Source organism: Scleropages formosus, chromosome 6 (assembly GCF_900964775.1).
Source record: "Scleropages formosus chromosome 6, fSclFor1.1, whole genome shotgun sequence".
Lineage (NCBI taxonomy): Eukaryota > Metazoa > Chordata > Actinopteri > Osteoglossiformes > Osteoglossidae > Scleropages > Scleropages formosus.
The window spans coordinates 654199-675194 of NC_041811.1; the positions used below are offsets into that span (position 1 = coordinate 654199).

Consider the following 20996-nt stretch of genomic DNA (forward strand, 5'->3'; position numbering starts at 1 on the left):
GTGAACCAGAGCCTAACCCAGCAGCGCAGGGTGTGGGGGGCACACCCAGGATGGGATGCGAGTCTGTCACAAGGCACCCCAAGTGGGAATCGAACCCCAGACCCACCGGAGAGCAGGACCCGGTCCAACCCACTGCGCCCCCCTCCCCATACAACATTTAATGGTTATTAGTAACTACTACATAACAAAATAAATAACTAATTACTTACCCTAAACATTGTTAATAACTTGGATGATTTCTGGGAAAGGCCCAGGTTTTTCACTCATGGTGGTGTACACCTCAACTGGAGGGATTTGTTTTTTTTGTCCCAGGACTTGGCCTGCAAGTTCCAGGATTGACTCATGGTCCATGGACTATCTCCTTTAGCAGCTCTGTGTATTGATGGGTCTGTTACTCGTTCTGATATCAGTAGTCATTTTTCATGTGATGGAGTTGCTTGTGCTTTGTCCAGTGTGGGCCTAAAAACTTAAAAAAAAAAGCATTAAGTGCAGCCAAAACATACAAACTATTATAAGACCACGACGTTTAACTAGACTTAGCAATAGGAGCGTTTGCACCAGAAACCTAAAAACCATTAAAACAAACATTTTTAACCTACCACTGAGGCCAAACTGTAATATAAAATGTTGTCTGTTAAATATTCGTTCACTAACAAGTAAAGCTGTCCTAGTAATTACTTGTCCATACCATCTCAGTAGCTTTGACGTAATAACTGTAGAGGAAATTACCGTGCTAATTCGCTCTATGAAAAGTACTACCTGTCCTTTAGATCCAATCCCCACTAAATTACTGAAAGCTGCAGTTTCCATGCTTGCAGAACCTTGTTATTATTGTAACAGCGCTGAGGGGAGTAAATGTGTAAATAGTTGGCATTAGTGTTTATGTGGGGGTGCGGTGGCGCAGTGGGTTGGACCACAGTCCTGCTCTCTGGTGGGTCTAGGGTTCAAGTCCTGCTTGGGGTGCCTTGCGACGGACTGGTGTCCCGTCCTGGGTGTGTCCCCTCCCCCTCTGGCCTTACGCCCTGTGTTACTGGGTTGGCTCCAGTTCCCCGTGACCCCGTATGGGACAAGCGGCTCTGAAAACGAAAACATAGTGTTTATGTGTGTGTACATAGTTGTGTGCGGTTTCTGATTGGTTGTTGTCCTATTTATGTTCAAGAGTGGAATTCTGGGGAGTCCCGGGGGAAACCCCTTAACCATGGGGTGCAGCAGGGCGGCTGGGAGTGACCCAGGGGGATTCTGAGGTGTTTTGTACTGCTTGAAGTGTTTTTGTTAAGACTGTTGTTGGGAGACATGTACACTTTTGCTAAAGAGCACGTTTATTTTATCCCGTCTCCTGAGCTGGTTTTTAGTAGTTTTGTGGGGGGGATGCTACAATGTTGTTAATATATCCTTTCTAAATGTCTGTGTTCTAAAAACTTTTAAAATTGCTATTATTAGACCCCTACTGAAGAAATTAGATCTGGACTGTAATTATAGACCCATCTCCAGTCTACCATTTTTACCCAGAATTCTAGAAAAAAAATTGTAGCTTCCTAAATTGTGGAAGACCTTGTAATCTGAGTCACAGATGGTATACATACATTTACTTATTGAGCTGATGCTTTTCTCCAAAGCAACTTACAATGTTAAGGTCACAATTATTACATACTTACAATCATTTACCTATTTATACTGCTGGGTAATTTTAGGGTAAGTACCTTGCTCAAGGCTACTGCAGCCAGAGGTGGAGATTGAATCTGCAACCCTTGGGTCCAAAGGCAGTAGCTCTAATCACTATGCTCCCAGCTGTCCTACTTTTGACCTATAAAGCAGTATATGGCATTGTTCCATCTTATCTTTGTAAGATTATTGATTCTTATATCCCAGGACGATGTCTCCATTCATTAGATGCAGGTTACCTTAAAGTACCTGTGATCAATAAGACCTCCATAGGAGATTGTGCCTTTAGTTATAGAGTACCTAAACTGTGGAATAGTCTACCAGCTACTGTCAGAAATGTCCTGTCTGCTTCTGTTTTCAAAACCTGACTGAAGACTTACACGTTCACTCAGGCATTCCACCTAGTAATGTAATTCCATCCTGCCTTGGTTGTTTTTTTTTCTCACCTTTATAAAAATGCATACTAAATTTACTTAAGTAACAAATTACTAACTCTGTTCTATCTTCTCATTGAGCACTACCTTGCTACATAAGACCTGAGGAGGCCGGCCAGTGGTGACAGATGAATCCTGTGGTGACAGACAAATCCTGTGCCATGACGATCGAGACGTTCCATGCCGAGCTGGGGATCCAAGATGCCATCTACCGACAATATCATTATTACTTGTTACACGCTGGCTACAATTGTTACTTTCTAGAATGCCCAAGACGGGTGGGCAACCACTGGCCCGTGGACCCCCCAGAGGTTTTTTCTCCCTCAATCTTCAGTTTGGAGTTTTTGTTCCTTCCCCTGGTGGCCAGTAGGTATACTTAAAGCTCTATAATAAGTTCTTCAATATGATACCCATTAGTCGACTGCCTTCTTTGTTTGTATGTTTTTCTCGCTTTATGCGCGCTCTGTGTCACTGCGTGAGAAGAGCGCTCTATAAAAATAAATTGAATTGAATTGAACATTACCTACTGATTAGTTAATCACTCTTCCTTATTAGTTATGAGTAGTAACTGCAGTGTTAATGTAGCACTACCCATTTGTTTTGCATTGGTTGCTGCATAACTACCAATGAACTACCTATTAAGTGTGGACAGTATTCTAAAGTGTTACCCAAAAAGGGTATTCAGTAGGTCAGCTGCTACAAGGGACTAACTATGACAGCTCTGTGAAGATCCCTCCTACAAACAGCACAAATTAAAAAACCACATGATTTGTTAGAGCTACGGTTGTACCATGAAAATTACAATTTGTGTCGTTGTTTTTGAGATATTAACATTTTTCTTCCAGAACGCTGCTGTGAGAATTGTTACTAGGAAGTATGACCATATAACACCGGTACTGAAATTGCTGCATTGGTTCCCAGCTACACTTGGAGCTCATAATAAAATCCTACTTCTGACCTATAAGGCAATACATGGCATTGCTCCATCTTACCTTTGTGAGATTATTGATCTTATATCCCAGGACAGTATTTTCATTCATTGGATGCAGGTTACCTTAAAGTACTTGTGATTGGTAAGACCTCAGTAGGAGGTTGTGCCTTTACTTATAGAGCACCTAAACTGTGGAATAGTCTACCAATTACTGTCAGAAATGTCCCATCTGTCTCAGTCTTCAAATCTAGACTAAAGACTTAAATGTTCACTCAGGTATTTCACTAAGAAATGTAATTCCACATGACTGTCTTTCTGTTAGGGGGTGCGGTGGCGCAGTGGGTTGGTCCGCAGTCCTGCTGTCCAGTGGGTTTGGGGTTCCAGTCCCGCTTGGGGTACCTTGCGACGGACTGGCGTCCCGTCCTGGGTGTGTCCCCTTCCCCCTCCGGCCTTACGCCCTGTGTTGCCGGGTAGGCTCCGGTTCCCCGTGACCCTGTAAGGGACAGGCGGTTCTGATAATGTGTGTGTGTGTGTGTCTTTCTGTTTTTCTCCCCTGTATTAAACTGTTAAACTACGAACAATGTCTTTATTGTTGAGCAGTGTTTCCCTACAATAAGAGCTGAGGAGGCCGGTCGGCCGTTACACAAGCACTGCATGCTGACTGAAGCTGATGACCGACGGCCATGGTGACCGAGATGTACCTCGGTGAACTGGGAAATACACAAACAGAGGACAGCCAGCACAGGGACATAACACAAACACACACACACACACAACATTGAACCCACACATGGACCCACAGCACATGATACCCATTTATAGACAGGCAACACACAAAATATATATTTTTGCAATACTTTACATACAGACACACACACACTGCCCTGGACCCAAAACAAAACACAACAAAATTGGAGCATTGAGCTATAAAAACAATCCCCAGCGCTTTCCCACTTGTGGAATTTCTTTGAGACAGCTGGTCCTTCTTGAGCGCATGGGTTTTCTACAGTGTCCTGTCTGTCTTCTATAGCATTGAACGTCACAACATCCGACCATGTCCTCGGATTCTCACCATGTACAACGTTTGTGCCTCAGATTCACCATGACTATCCCTGACTTCGAGTACTGCCTTGTCCCAAGAACCTAAGCAATAAACAATCCCGGGATTGGGTGACCACCTGGCTCCCTGGTCTGCCCTGAGTTGCACATTCCCACAAGAACACACTGCACTCTACAAATTACTTCACACTATTTACATTATTTATTTACACATGTACAGTGTTAAATTAAAATTACAACTGAGTGATTTTTCCTGCATCAGTTCAAGACATTAAATTTATCAATATAACTGTGTGTGTCACTGTGGAGAAGTCATTGCAACTCTGTGTGTATGTTTTTGTATCTGCGTATGTCAGTATGTGTGTGTCATTGTGGAGAAGGCATTCTAACACTGTATGTGTGTGTCTGTCCCTGTGTGGCTTTGTGTCCGTGTGTGTGTGTTTCTATCCCAGATCACACAGGGACACTGAATCCCCAACCCTAATTGCAGGATAGAGGGGCTCAGTGAATGTGGAGGTGAACCTGTGCAGGAGGGTCAGTTCACCAGAGGAGACGCTGTAGAAGGACAGAGTGCCGGACACACAGTCCACATACACTCCTACTCTGGGGGAGGGGAGTGCAGCTATGGCAGTGTGTGCGTTATTATGTCTGACAGAGTATCTCTTATCAGAGCAGCACAGAACCCAGGAATTTTCATTGTTTCCAAGAACACAGTCATCACTGTCACCTTTCCTTCTGATTCCTTTATAAGTCACTCCTATTTCAGCCCTATTTCCAGACCACTGAACCTCCCAGTAAGAGCGACCAGCCACACTCTCTACACACAGAACTTGGTACCAAAAGTCAAATCTGTCTGGATGATCAGGATGTTTCTGTTCCTCTTTACTCCATGTCACCTTCCTGTTGTCCTCAGACAGATACAGGTGTGTGTTTACTGTGTTGGGGTCCAGTGTGAGCTGGCAGAAGTCTGCAGATGAAACACAGTTAAAACATGGTTAAAACAGTGTTGTCTCCAGATTAAACACAAAAGTCACTAAATCCTGTTACTGTAATTGTGTGAAACTATTACTGGTATCTGTGAGTCTGAGACAAACTGACATGATTTATTATTTTATTTTTTATTGTACTTTTTTATTCTTAGAAGTTAATTATACCATCAGGGTGACATATTGTAACGACCCACATTACTGTGTTTAGGCGGGAAGATGTGTTTGGTGTAAATAGTTGCATTATGGGAAAAATGTGGAATGCAAGCGTACAACCACTGGGGATACTTCTGGGGGAAATGATGGGGTGACCATGTTTGGAAGTATGCTGGAAAAAACAGAAGAGCTATGTTGGTTGTGCATGTTCTGGTAGTTTTGGGATTCTCAGGTTGACAGTGTAGTTTTTGTGTCAGTGTTCAGTAAAACATTTGAGATGAATGCTAACTATGCATTTTTCTTGACCCCATCAAAACCCATGGTGCTGTATGTTACAGCATCTTTTTTTGAGATATTCCAGTACTTTACTAACTAGGGTTTATTATTTGGTTAGAGCTCAGGACAGTAAATCTCTCTGAAACTCCAGTAAACCTTGTGTGATCATTTGGTCACTGGGTTACAGATAAAATTTTGTTTTCTCTTAGCTCAATGTCACTCTGGAGAAAAGTGTCTCATAAACAAATAAATGTACATGAAACTGTATTACAGTTTATTGTTTTTGTAGTGAACTTTCAGTTTTCACTGTTAACTTAGTGTTACTATGATGTGTATAGAATAAACATCAGAGTGAGCAAGTGATGTGGATCTGATCTCCTTCAGAAAACACTCCCAAGTGTCCTGACATCAGTGACACAGCAGTGATGAAGAACACACCAGTCACACACACCATCATCATGAGGGGGAGGTAACTCTTCAGTACAAACACACTTACATTTCCTAGGTCCTGGTCTGATCCTGCACTGTCCACCATGGTCCACACTGTAGGAGAAACAGAAGGACACACAGTGACTGAGAGACACACACAGCCTGTCTATGAAGTGTGTGTGGAAACTCAGAGCCCTATGATAGTGGGAGAGCAACTAACACTATGAGCACTTTACTGTTTTCACACTGACACATAGACTCATTAATTTGGTGGAACAGTTTCTGCACACATATATAAGGGTCAGTAGTAATCTAACACACACAGTACTTACCGCAGTGTTTCCAGTTTACAGTGTGGATTGTCCAGTAGATCAGAACACAGTTTCCCTCCTGGGTGATTGTAGCTCAGATCCAGTTCTCTCAGGTGTGAATAGGGGTTTGAATGCAGAGCTGAAGCCAGAGAAGCACAGCCTCCCTCTGTGACACAACAGCCAGACAGTCTGTAGAGACACACACACACTGAACAATGTATTCTCACTGATACACACATTACTGATCATGTACAGTGTTTATTCCCCAGTAGTTTATATATTCATTATAAATTCATTCATATTTCTGGAGTGTGTTCCTAGTTTCTACTTGTTTGTATCGCCTTATTTCTCTGTAAAAATAAATACTTGAAACTTGAAACCATGGTCTATCATTGAGAGAGGCTGGTGAAAGAGTCCAGCCTAATCTCAAACGGTGAACCGTGGCTTCCATTATCTAGACTTTTCAACAAACCAACAGGTAAGTAATGCATTTCACAAGGGATTTTTCTATAATTACTGTTGCTACATCCTAGGGTAACTGTAGGCCACCAGTCCCACTGCTAATGCATACAGTATGTTGTATTTTGTTTTTCCAAAGGATGCAACGTCTTCCTCCCGCTGGGGGAAGAGAAAAAGTCTTAAGTGAAGTCCAAGAGCACGCTATTGTAGGCACAGTCATTGCTGACAATGCAATAAAACTTCAGACTAGAATTGTAGAGCATAATCTGGTATTTCACATTGAGGGAAGCATCAGCCTGATTACTATTGCTTGGACTCTGACCAAACACAGAGTTCAAATGCAACAGTTGTACAAAGTTCCCTTTGAAAAGAACAGTGAGCAGGTCAATTAACTCCAGCACCAATATGTCCAGATATGGTGTCTATCCCATACATCTGGTATGTCTTCGCCTATAGTGAGTTATAGTTATAGTGATAAACATGGGTTACAGTCATGCAGTAGGACATACTGAAAAGCATTTACACATACTGTATTTGATTTCTTTGAGAGCCATGGAGTTGGAGGTTAATCAGACCCCACATGAAATCATTTATATAGATGAGACAGGGTTTAAACAGGCAAAAACGTGACAGCGGGGAAGAAACGTCATCAGGAAAAGGGCCATCATTGATGTGCTGGGTCAGAAAGGAGCAAATATCTCAATGTGTGCTGCAACCTTGAGTGCTGGTTTGGTCCTGCAAAAATACTAGATTGGGCCCTACAACAATGAGCAGCTTCTTTTGTTTTTAGATGACCTCCACCAACAACTGGAACCAGAAGCAGAAAGGGAACAGCTGGGAGGGAACGTGAGAATATTTGTGATTGTATGGGACAATGTAGCATTTCATCATTCACATGCAATCACAAACTGGTTTGCGGCCCATCCGAGAATGGTGCCATCCCCCCCACACCCACACACACACCCCCACTCCCACTTGCCTTTCCTCAATGCCATTGAGGAATTTTTTTTCTGCCTAGAGGTGGAAAGCTTATGATCATCAGCCACATGAGCAAATGTCCCTCCTGGATGCAATGGATGCCCGCTGAAGAAACATCTCAGCCAAAGACTGCTGGGGTGGATGAGGTATGCCAAGTGTTTCTATCCAAGGTGCATAGTGAGAGATACCAAGAGATGTGATGTGAATGAGAACATGTGGCCAAATGCTGAAGATCGTGTAGATTAGAACGAACACGAACACGAACACACGAACACACACACACACACACACACACACACACACACACACACACACACACACACACACACACACACACACACACACACACACACACACACACACACACACACACACACACACACACACATTTTCAGAACCGCTCATCCCATACGGGGTCACGGGGAACCGGAGCCTACCCGGCAACACAGGGCGTAAGGCCGGAGGGGGAAGGGGACACACCCAGGACGGGACGCCAGTCTGCCGCAAGGCACCCCAAGCAGGACTCGAACCCCAGACCCACTGGAGAGGAGGACTGTGGTCCAACCCACTGCGCCACCGCACCCCCTGTCTAGATTAGAACAGGAGTGTGAATTTTTGTGTTTTTTCCATTTTTTGCCTTTTTTACTGTATTTGTGCATTAATGCAGATTCTGTGAAGTTATCAGCTGTTCACATTTTGAAAGTTGTGCTGTGATTGACTATACGTTCCTCTTGGATGGAAAACATGTGCTAGTGTTTTGACAGAATGATCTGATATTGAGTCGGCTTTGCTGTGTTTTGATGGAGTTAGTGTATGTAGAGGACATTATTTTGCATTTTGAAATGTAGAGTTGGTATTTAATGAACAAAATGTGGTTTTGAGCAGAATATTGTAACATTGCTGAGGGGAGTAAATGTGTAAATAGTTGGCATTAGTGTTTATGTGTGTGTACATAGTTGGGTGTGGTTTCTGACTGGTTGTCGTCCTATTTATGCTCACTGTTTGAGAGTGGGATTCTGGGGAGTCCCGGGGGGAACCCCTTAACCATAGGGTGCAGCAGGGGGGCTGGGAGTGACCCAGGGGGATTCTGAGGTGTTCTGTGTTTTGTACTGTCTGAAGTGTCTTTGTTAAGACTGCTGTTGGAGACATGTATTCTTTCAATAAAGAGCATTTTTTTTTTTTTTTTAAAAAAAAAAAAAAAAAACCCTGTCTGTCAAGTCAGTTTCCAGTAGCTCTATGGGGGGATGCTACAACATTAACTATTTAACTAATTGTGTGATGTAGGTGTGCTGCTGTGTTAAGAGTTTAGAAAAAGTATCTTCAGTAGGCTATAGGTGTACACACGCATACTACTTACTGCAGTGTCTCCAGTTTACAGTGTGGATCCTCCAGGAGATCAGAGAGCAGCTTCACTCCTGAGTCTCCTAGATGATTGTAACTCAGATCCAGTTCTCTCAGGTGTGAACAGGGGTTCGAAAACAGAGCTGAAGCCAGAACTTCACAGCCTCTCTCTCTGATAGCACAGCCAGACAGTCTGAAGAGAGACACATTTACACTTATTGACTTATCAGACACTTTTATCAAAATAAATTTACAATGAACACTTTGCAGTAGTTTGAACTCACAACTCCTTGACTTACACTTACATCTTGGAATGCACCTGGACATAGAATCAGGGTATCTGAGGTTGACAGACCCAAGACCCCCAGTAACCCTCACCCAGGGGACCAAACCATGGTTGATCAGACCCTGACCTGCACCCAGATATCACTGTGTTGAACTAACAACTCGCCTCTCCTGATCCACAGCCATGATAAATGCTGAAACAGCTTCTTTCTCTGATTATCTATGACACTTAACATACTGCAAAGGCTCTATAGTCTGTGTTGGACACACACCTTACCCCACAGAGTAAATCTTTTTCAATATTCTAACAAATCAAAACTCATTCTTAAAATGTCAACTCTCTAACAATCCGTTTTAAGCAGAAAACCACTTCCCTAAACTATGTCAACAATTTTTTCCTCAACCTCTCAAAGTCGATCCTTTTTATAGCCTTTCATTTTCTGGCTGACAACACCTAGTGCTCATTGCCATGGAAACAATATGTAACCATGTGTGGCTGTCTGTCTGGGAACTCACGCATGATCTGGATAAAGTCTTTCACACTGACATATCTCCATCTCCAGTTTACACTGTTTATTCCTCAGTAGTACTGACCTCAGTATCTCCAGTTTACAGTGTTTGTTCCCCAGTCCAGCAGAGAATATCTTCACTCCTGAATCCTGGAAGTCATTGTGACCCAGGTCTAACTCCCTCAGGTGTGAGGAGTTTGAGGTGAGAACTGAGGCCAGAGCTTCACAGCATCTCTTTGTCAGTCCACACTGATTGAGGCTTAAAAAAGATGTTTGTAAAAGGAAATACTGCATTAATTTACAAAGAAATGGATTTGCATTGTACTGTTAGGTGCCTTGCAATCTTATGACTAATCTTAACTACCATTAGACAGGAGGACTTACAGAGCTGTTTTGGAGATCTTGACCACTGGTAGCAGCCTCAGAAGACCTTCCTCTGATCTGATGTATTTCTTCAGGTCAAACAAATCCATTTCCTCATCTGACATCAGTAACACAAAGGCCAGAGCTGACCACTGTGCAGGTGAGAGGTGTTTGGCTGAAAGATTTTCTGAGTTCAGGTAACCTTGGACTTCCTCCACTAAAGAATTGTCATTGAGTTCATTAAGACAGTGGAACAGACTGATGGTTCTCTCTGGAGACAGATTCTCCCTGATCTTCTCCTTGACGTACTGGACTGTTTTTTCAGTATCAAATGAGTTGATTCTTTTCTCTGTCAGGAGCCCTTGTAACAAATTCTGATTGGAATCCATTGAAAGGCCAAGAAGAAAGCGGAGATAGAGGTCCAAGTGTCCACTCTTGCTCTGTAAGGCCTGATCCACTGAACTATTCAGAAAGTTTGACCAAGTTTCATCACGATTTGCAGTTTGTTTTATAAAACTGTATTTCTTGCCTTTGTTTAACACTGAATACAAAGCAGCAAGATATTCCTGAACACTCAGATGAACAAAACAGTAAACCTTCTTCTGGTATAACCCGCACTCCTCTTTGAAGATTTCTGTACACACTCCAGAGTACACTGAAGCTTCTCTGACATCAATACCACACTCATTCAGATCTTCCTCATAAAATATGAGATTTCCTGTTTCAAGGTTTTTCAAAGCCAGCTTCCCTAGTTTAAGAAGGAATTCTCTCTCTGAATGTAAAATCTTATGAAGCTCCATTATTTGTTTCTTTTGATACTTCTGCTTCAGACTCGACTGAAAGATGAGGAAGTGTGTGTACATCTGAGTCAGAGTCTTGGGTATTTCTCCACTATCTTCATTATCAAACAGATTCTCAAGAACAGTGGCTGAAATCCAACAGAAGACAGGAATATGACACATGATGTAGAGACTCCTTGTTGACTTCACATGTGTGATGATCCTGTTGACCAGGTTCTGGTCACTGAATCTCTTCCTGAAGTACTCCTCCTTCTGAGGATCACTGAACCCTCGTATCTCTGTCACCTGGTGGACACACTCAGGAGGGATCTGACCTGCTGCTGCTGGTCTGGAGGTTATCCAGATGAGAGCAGAGGGAAGCAGATTCCCCTTAATGAGGTTGGTCAACAGCACATCTAAAGACGTTGACTTTGTTACATCAAACCAGCTCTGATTGTTCTGGAAATTTAGAGGAAGTCGACTCTCATCCAGACCATCGAAGATGAACAAGATTTTACACCTTTCCAGCTCAGCTGATCCAAATTCTTTCAGCTCTGGGACAAAGTGGTGAATGAGTTCGATCAGACTGTAGTCTTTACCCTTCATCAGATTTAGATCCCGGAAAGGAAAAGCAAATATGAAATGAATATCTTTATTTGCTTTTCCTTCTGCCCAGTCAAGAATGAATTTGTGCACAGACACAGTTTTTCCAATGCCTGCAACCCCCTTTGTCAGCACAGTTCTGATAGCTGTCATTTCTCCAGGTAAGGGTTTAAAAATGTCACTGCATTGAATCGCAGTGTCTTGTATTGCTGGACTCTTGGTGGTGGTTTCAATAAGTCTCACTTCATGTTCATCATTGATCCCTCCAGTACCACCTTTAGTGATGTAGAGCTCTGTGTAAATCTTATTGAGCAGGACTGGATCTCCTTGCTCTGCTTTCCCTTCAAACACACACTGAAACTTCTTCTTCAGATTACATCTGTATTTATGCTGATGTATCATCAGGAGTTGACAAAAATAAATTACGGGAAAAATGGGGGAAAAAACAATTCTTAATAATAAAGAAAGCAAAGCCAATTTTAATACAGACCATTTAAAATGAACAGAGGGAATACAACATCTTTAGCACAGTTTTTGTCTTCATTTGGTATCATTCATTTTATTTTGCTGACAGGTCATTGTCATTATTGCCTGTCTTGGCTGTTTATTTCACATGATGTAATGTTTACTGATAAAAAGTTTTCTTCAGATGTTTCTCTGTTTTTATGCAATATTATTTAATCCATGTGAAACTGTAAAGAGAAAAATAAAGTTCTTACTCTTTTCCAGCATGTCTGCAAGGTCCTTCTGGTTCATTGTCCTCAGGATGTACAGTGTGATCTTCAGAGCCCCCTCTCTGCCGCACATTTTCTGGATCTCAGCTTCACTGTCCAAGTCATTGTCATCCTGAGGCTCAAAACATGCTGGGTAATCCTGACTCAGATTCATCTTGAGCGTGTTCAATTCGTCTCTCAGGAACTTCACAGCTTTGTCCTCAAGTGTCTAAAAGAAATATTGAAATTTTAGTGGTGCATTATATTTTGTTTTGGAAGTCCATCACTGCAGTTCATTGTGATTCCAGTAAGTTTCTTTTTTTCTACCCCTTTATCCCGATGCGCATTCTTCTCCTGTAGGTGTCCGGATAGATAGAAGCAATCGGCTGTGTGTTTGTGCATTTGTCGGTTTTATTTATTTGTTTGTTTGTTTGTTTGTTTGTTTAATAGTATTTGCGATTTTTTAGGGGGCGTGCATGGCTAAGAATTCTGTGTCCCGTAACATAAAGTGGGCATGACTCAGTATATCGATTAATCATATCTGTTTGATTGTTTTGGTTACCATTGTCGGAGTACTTTCTATGAAGACTTTCAGCTGATTTGAAATAGCCTGGTTTAAACAGCAGCTGGTGACCTGTAGTGGCAGCCTCTTGGTGTAAAGACTCAGGGGCAAAGACAAGGGTGTCTACCTGTGGGAGTCCACCACTACTACCTGAATTCTGCCATCACCACTGTGTTCCATGAGGGATCATGTGTCAAACATGTTGAACATCAAAGTTGTCTACGGAAACCGAACTGTGCGACAACACCACCACCAGAGACTCAGACGCTCCTGCTGCTACAGTAACCTGGCTTATCCTTGTCTGTAAAACACTCCATCCTGCTTTAACTTCTCCATGGGACTCTGGAACTGCCAGTCTGCTGTGAGAAGGCTGACTTTATACTTGCCTACGCCTCCCACATCTCACTGGACCTCCTGGCTCTAACTGAAACCTGGATTACCCCAGACAACACAGCCACACCTGCACCCCTCTCCACTAACTACTTTTTCTCCCATACCCCTTGTCCCTCTGGCAGAGGTGGAGGCACAGGCCTGCTCATCTCTCCCTGGTGAGATTATTCTGTTCTCCCTCTTGACCTGCATGACCTGTCCTCTTTTGAATTGCATGTTGTATCTATCACTGTCCTAATCACTCTTGTTGTGGTTGTTCTGTACCGCACCCATGGCCTTCTCGGCTGCTTCCTGTATGACCTCAACATCTTGTTGAGCTCTGTCCCAGGGAAAACACTTTGCTGATTCTCCTCGGTGACTTCTATCTACATGCAAAGGACATTCATGCAAGTGGTCTTTCACCACTCCTGCAGTCCTTTGACCTCTCCCTGTTCCAGCTACCTGCTACTCACAAAGCTGGCAATTGCCTTGACCTTGTCTTCTTCCGTAACTGTGGCTGTCCTGCTCTCTCTGTCACTCTGCAGCATGTCTCTGATCATTTTTTCATTTCTTTCCAACCATGCCTCACCACTACTGCCTCTCCTTATTCTGCACTCATAGTCACCTTATGCCGTAACTTGAAATCTCTCTCACCTTCCTGCCTTGCCTCTGCCACACTGTCTGCTCTTCCTTCTGCTCCACAATTCTCAGATCTATCAACAGACGATGCCACTAACATTTTCCTCTCTTCCCTGTCTTCCTCCCTTGAATCTCTCTGTCCATTATCTTCCAGACCAGCACGTTCCAGTACCACCCCATGGCTGACTGATACATTATGTACTAACAGGACCAAACTCAGAGTGACGATGGTGAAAATCCAAGACTTGCATGCACCTGGATGTCTACTGTCAAGCCCACATCCTCACAACAAGCAGACGCACCTGTGGTGGTTCGGGGAGATGTAGCATAAAAGGACGGCACCAGCCTGCCCTGATCGCGGAACCTCGTTGAGAAAACTGCACATCCGCGCCTGTGTTCCCCTGCAATCTCTCTTGTTTTCCTGTTCCCTGTTCCTGTGCCCTCCTCTCTGCGATTTCCAGGTGTCCTGAACTTTGGTTTTGTTTTTCTGTACCATGGCTTTGGATTCTCCCTCCTGCTTCAATGTTAGCTCCTCGGTCACTCCTACCTGCTATTTGATGTTCCTGTTCACCTGTCCCTATTTGGATTCGTCTGCTAAATAAATAGTGTACCCCCACTTGGGTCTGTCGCCTCCTTGCAAACATGACAGTCTACAAACAACTCTTACTTTTCACTCTGCTGTCTCCTCTGCTAAAAGAATCTTCTTCCACAACAAAATACAGTCTGCAACAAAAAACCACAGAGACTCTTTGCCACATTCTCATCCATACTGTGTCCTCCACCACCCCATCCTCCTTCATCTCTCACTGTCTCTCTCATGGCTTTGCTTGGTTTTCCAGAGACAAAGTCAACGCAATCACGGACAAATTCTCGACATCACCCTGCCCTGTTCGCGTTGGACTTCACTGCAAAGTCATGCTCTCCGAATTCAAGCCAGTGTCAGAAATTGAAATCTCCAACCTCCTGATATCCCACAGAGCCACCACCTGATCGCTAGACCAAAACCCATCGACACCCCTGCAGACTTCTCCCTGGAACTCTCCACCTTCATTTCCAAGGTCATCAACTCCTCACATAATTTGAGACACCGCTAGTTAATTTTCCATTTATTATACAAACAAAGTCCTCTTAACTGATTTAATGTGGCAAATGTAGCAAGATCTATAAATGGTATATAGGAAAATGGGCAAACAGTAGTTCAGAAGGGGAAGGAAAACATTAGCAAACTATCGGACTCATGTTAACAGTCAGCACACATGAACAGAGGAAACTACCAGTAAGCCAATAAAGTTATGGAGAAAAGGGATGTGAGGAGAAAAGCGTGGAAATTTGAAAACTGCAAAGAGAATATGGTAACACTGAACAGTGTTTTTAACTGGCAGTTGAAGTGGTTCTCAGAAATAATTTTTTTCATCATGTCACAATTCATTTTATCTCCCTGAATTTTATATAGAACAACAAATACTTTATCAATGTTTGTGCTTCCTACTTGTGGAATCATAAGTCGTGAGAGAAAAACAAAATAAATCAAAAGTAAACTCAGTCTTTGCGTTAAAAGTGTACAGAATTTTTTTTTTCTATGTGTAATAACCATCTCATGAAGCCTTTTCCTAAATCAGTGTGAAGACAGATATCAGTTGTGTAGAACATTGTTCTTGTCTATAACCATGTGAATCATTACACAGAGCTGTTCCTCACATGGTTCACCAAGAGCAGTGTTGGAGCAGCCAAAGAGAGCCAACCCTGGGACCAGATCAATGTCCCATTATACACTTGAGGGAAACACCTGAGGGACTCATCTCATTCCATTAACACCTACTGCCTTGGGCTTTGGTACAACACCTTTAGGGATGGAATGTGTCTTCTCAGCAGCCACAAGAATCTCAAAGATGATCCAATAACATCTCTTTTTTATGTTATGAACAAAAAAGTGAAAGAGACTCACAAGTCAGAAATTATTAAATAAAATCTCACACAAAGGGGGTCATGGCTAACCAGAGCCTAGCCAGGCAACACAGGACACAAGGCTGGAAGGGGAGGGGACACACCCCAGATGGGACAGCAACCAGGCACCCCAACCAGGACTTAAACCCCAGATCCACTACAGAGTAGGCCCCGCAAATCATATTCTGGATCCTGCATCAGAAATAGATGTCAGTATTTACATGGTGATGACAACACCAGTCTGTCTTCATTAACTCCTGTCAAATATGGAACTGAACCAAAGTGAACTGTGTGTTTTAGTTGTGGTACAAACTAAGCAAACAGAGGACAGCAGGAGCGCAGGACAGCATGTAGTGAACTGGTTAAGGACACAGACTTGTAACCTGATGGTTTCTGAGTCAAAACTCAAGAGAGGTCTGCTGTTGTAACCTGGAGAAAATAATGTGGTTTAAGTGGTCTATATCCAGTTGTATGAATGGGTAAAATTGCTCAGGATAAATGATGTCTAACCATAAGAATAATAATAGCAAAAAAAAAAACATATAGTAATAATCTTCATACCTTAAAAAGGGTTGATAAATCCACTTGTTGATGTGCTGATTCGCATGTCTTCAGCTGATGTCTGTTGATTACATATTTTAAATATAGTCAAATATAGACAAAATGTTGTCTGCTGAAGAGCTCATAAGTTAAAACCTTGGTTCAAAACACATCTACCTTCCATCTGTAGAAACCTGTCCCTGTCCAAAGGTAACAGGCAGATCCATCGACCAGTCACTCTTCATGGACACACAGCTGAGTTCAGGTGAGTCTGTTCTCTCCTGCTGGACTCTGTGGTCACAAAAAAAAAGAAACTCAATTCCAGTAAATGTCTTTCTGCCACAGTCATCTTCCATTTCATCACAAATCCCCATTTTCCCATGAAAGTATGTACTGTTGGACCAACAGTCACTTCACCTCCTGAACCCCCACAACTCTAATTAATATTAATCTAGGGATGGTTATTAAAAAACTGTAAGAGATATATTTTGAAGTGTAACCAGTGAAGGCAAAAGAACAAGCTGAAGATTCATAATTTTTCCAAGTTTATGCAGGAACACAAACACACACAGATCCTCTCTTACCTGTTAAGACTCATTTTTGAGGATGTTTCCCCCTCCTTACAATCCCCAGTGGGACTCATTTCTGAAGCAGAACGCTTCATCTCAGGACTCTGTACTGGGACACACGAGGTAAGGGTCCTTGTGTGAAACTAGGGATGTTAACAGGATATAGATTTTAGCAGAACACCTTACTGGTACTAACATATAGTTCAATTAAAGAAAATATTATTGTAAGACATATTTCAAAGGTCTGTTTTCATATCGGAATAAGATCCATTTCATCAAATCATTGTGTGAAAATATACTAAATGAAAATGTTAAACCAGATTAACATAAAAACCATAGTTTAAGTAACCAGTAAATATTCACAAGCAGAAGCAAAGCATACTCATCAAAAGCAAATTAAAAAAAAGTTTCTTTGACAGCAGTGACAGTGACATACAGCAGTGATCTTAGATCATAGTAATTACCACAGTAAATGTAGTGTATTTAAGACACAAACATTCCAATAAGTCACACATGTTCCAGTACAGTAATTGTTGTACTTCCTTGTTCTCAGAGACTGCATGTGGTGCTAATATTACATCCAGCTAAACTCAGCTAAGAAGAAAAGATTTTATAGAAAATGCTGATATGTACAAAACCTAATAGTTTAAAATGTTCATTAGGTCAGTGTGGACTGCAACATCTCAGATATAAATAATTCAGCTTTGCAGGCATGTTTCTTTTTTTTTTTTTTTGCTTTTCTGTCTGCGTAGAACAACAATAAAAGTGAAAGTAAAAGTAAAAAACGTTTCCCTTCAAGTCACAAGAATGCTGATAAAACAGAATGTTTTGAATAAAAATAGTACGGTAGTATTCCATTATAGAAAGAAACTCAGTACATACCTTGGGAACTAGTGTAAATATCCAGACGTATTTACTATGCAGGAAACCAGAGCCTGACTTTCAAAATGTCCACCAGAAACTGCTCTTCTGCTGAATTTACTGACTGTAACTGAACACCAGTGACTCTCATTGGCTGAAAATGAGCATGACTAAAAAATTATTGTCCACGTACCTGAAACTGAAAATTAAAACAGATCTTTTAGTCATTTAAGCTGAAATATGTAGAGCTGGACTGAATGAATACATGAACTCATTAGGAAAACTTCAGTGTTGACAATATTTCTGTATGTGTTCCAGTAAAATATCTAAACACTTTCCAAGGTCTAGGAAATACAGTTCATATCCACACACACACACACATTTTCTGAACCGCTTGTCCCAAACGGGGTCACGGGGAACTGGAGCATATCCACTTCAATAATATATTCACAAATATATATATTTTATAAACACTGACTTCTGAACTTAGCAACTCAAGAGGGACATGAAGTTAGTTTATATCTTAATTTGTTTGTACTGTAGCTCCAAAGTCACTTTTACCACTAAGTTGCAATCAATAAAAGCTGTGAAATACTTGACATTTTTTATGTTTTATATTCTGTAAAAACCCCAGAAAAAGCAATAATAAATAATTTTTTTTTTTTTTTTTTTTGAGAATGGCTGAAGAGGGGGTGCAGTGGTCCAGTGGGTTGAACCAGGTCCTGCTCTCTAGTGGGTCTGGGGTTCGAGTCCCCCTTGGGGTGCCTTGCGACGGACTGGCGTCCCGTCCTGGGTGTGTCCCCTCCCCCTCTGGCCTTACGCCCTGTGTTTCCGGGTTAGGCGCCGTGACCCCGTATGGGACAAGCGGTTCAGAAAATGTGTGCATGTGTGTGAAAATGGCTAAAAAAAATGTAAAGATAAAAATCTGACTTTGAAGTACTGCCATGATGCACTACTGCAGAGTGCCAACGGCCTGCAGGTCTGAATTTCACCATTAGGGGACAGAATGTTTTAAAAAAGAAACTCAATCCGTGAAGAGAGGAAGGGGAGCAGGGGTTGTAGTTTATACACCAGTAATTTTATATTCAGAGCTTCACTTGCCAATTGATTCTCTTTAATCATATATTCAAGTGCATATATTCAATTCTTTTGGATTGCAGGCGATAGAGTTGCCAACCGTCCCATATAATACAAAATCATTCCATATTTAAGAGGGATAACAGTTGCGACGCACACACACACACACAAACACACACACACACACACACACACACACACACACACACACACACATTTTCAGAACCGCTTGTCCCATACGGGGTCACGGGGAACCGGAGCCTACCCGGCAACACAGGGCGTAAGGCCGGAGGGGGAGGGGACACACCCAGGACGGGACACCAGTCCGTCGCAAGGCACCCCAAGCGGGACTCCCCCACCGGAGAGCAGGACGGTGGTTCAACCCACTGCGCCACCGCACCCCCCCCCCTAGTTGCGATGCAGTTTGTCCCATATTTTAACCTTTCACGCAAGAGACATTTAAAAATGTTTATTACATATATGACGGGGGTGTGGTGGCGCAGTGGGTTGGACCACGGTCCTGCTCTTCGGTGGGTCTGGGGTTCAAGTCCTGCGTGGGGTGCCTTGCGACGGACTGGCGTCCCGTCCTGGGTGTGTCCCCTCCCCCTCTGGCCTTACGCCCTGTGTTACTGGGTAGGCTCTGGTTCCCCGCGACCCTGTATGGGACAAGCGGTTCTGAAAATGTGTGTGTGTATGTGAAACAGAGATGTTATGGATTCAGAGGAGCGAAACACAGCTTCTGAAACAATATTTTTTGCATAAGGTTCAAAGGGCGCACGCGGTAATTGTCACTTTAATTTTGTTTATATTGTGTTAAAACGTAGGGGGGCATAGTGGCACAGTGGGTTGAACCAGGTCTTGCTCTCTGGTGGGTCTGGGGTTTGAGTCCTGCTTGGGGTGCCTTGCGACAGACTGGCGTCCTGTCCTGGGTGTGTCCCCTCCTCCTCTGGCCTTACACCCTGTGTTGCCGGGTAGGCTCCGGTTTGCCGCGACCCCATATGGGACAAGCAGTTCAGACAGTGTGTGTGTTTTATGATGTCTGTTGATTTGCTTTATGTGAACAAATGTGATTGTTTTCTGTGTATTTATCGTGTTAATCATATTTCTGTTGTAACAATGTGGTCGTACTTGTGTATTAATGGACACTAATATGAGAGAATTTAAACTGAGTGAAAGATGTATGCTTGAATATTTTTATGTCTTTATTTTTTTTTTGTAGTTTTCACGGTGTCTGTGAAAGTGAGAAAGTGAGATAAACAAACGGTAGAAGACATCAGTATGAAGCATGGCTATCCTTTCATTGAACCAGTGCAGCTATATATATAAAAGCTCCAGCCAGCATCTTCCTCCATCTGATGCAAACACTGCCACAGAGGAGTTCAGAGGCTCCTTTAGCACTGCCATCAGTTATGTGAAGAAATGGTTTGACTTCACTGAGGATAACTGGCTTTTTCACGTGCAATCTCTGTCTGTTCAGAAAAATTTGTGAAATGCAGTCTACATCAGTTGATGTACTAACAGATAAGTTAAACTTATCAAAGCATGTGCTTTTCATTAATGCAAATATCACTTTCTTTGAAATTCTTTCCGTTCATTAATGTTAAAAAAAAATCACTCAAAAAGACAGTGAGTCTGTTCCTCATCAGTTGTGTAACAAGTGTTATAAATTGCCTAGGCAGATGCTATCGTGATATGTGTGTAATGGTGTGTGAGACTTTAGCATGAGATTAAAATTAATTTATTTTTTACAACTGACATGTATATCAGTGAGCTAAAAGCAAGTTAAATTATTTCAGATTCATTTTAACATTTAATTCAGTCAAGCATAGACTTCTTTTTTACACATTTTTGGATTTGCTGGGTGTGGTTTGGCAGTTGGTTATTGTTAGTGGGTTGGCTGGATGGCTGGTTTATTGGGTTAGGCTTGCTTTGGGTGTTTTGTTGGTGGGTCTGGCTTAGGTTTTGTATTAGTCAGTTAGACTTGGTTTGATTATTTGTTGGTGTATTAAATCTGGTTTATCGGTTTGGATTTTGTTGGTGGGATTAGTTTTGGTTTGGTGGGTGGGTTAGGCCAGTTAAGTGCCTTGGTTTTGGGGCATGAAGATGTATGTTGGCTATGCTGGGTGTTGTTCTCTGTGATTTTAGGATGGTGGGTGGACTG

The 20996-nt window shown here is 42.4% G+C and overlaps 2 protein-coding genes across 2 annotated transcripts in view; one reads left to right on the plus strand and one right to left on the minus strand.

The window, feature by feature from the left end:
- LOC108931913 (NACHT, LRR and PYD domains-containing protein 12-like) overlaps nt 1-20996 on the plus strand; it is a 324390-nt gene that overhangs the window by 44309 nt on the left and 259085 nt on the right. The window lies entirely within an intron of this gene.
- On the minus strand, nt 4469-17857 carry LOC114909084 (NLR family CARD domain-containing protein 3-like). The gene is made up of 11 exons (XM_029253256.1): nt 17780-17857; nt 16913-17040; nt 16506-16619; nt 16350-16410; nt 12281-12503; nt 10201-11971; nt 9902-10075; nt 9039-9215; nt 6266-6433; nt 6001-6047; nt 4469-5053 (listed from the first exon to the last, which is right to left on the minus strand). The coding sequence occupies exons 2-11, from the start codon at nt 16990-16992 to the stop codon at nt 4530-4532; spliced, it is 3339 nt and encodes a 1112-aa protein (XP_029109089.1). The 5' UTR covers nt 16993-17040; nt 17780-17857; the 3' UTR covers nt 4469-4529.

Bases quoted from the DNA above. Each gene is read 5' to 3' on its own strand.
- LOC114909084 (XM_029253256.1), bottom strand. From the start codon at position 16,992: ATGAAGCGTTCTGCTTCAGAAATGAGTCCCACTGGGGATTGTAAGGAG. The intron at 11,972-12,280 runs GTAAGAACTTTA...TTTATTTTTGTC, and splicing joins TGCAGACATGCTGGAAAAGA to AACTCCTGATGATACATCAG. The intron at 5,054-6,000 runs GTAAGTGTGTTT...TTTCATCTGCAG, and splicing joins CAGACCAGGACCTAGGAAAT to ACTTCTGCCAGCTCACACTG.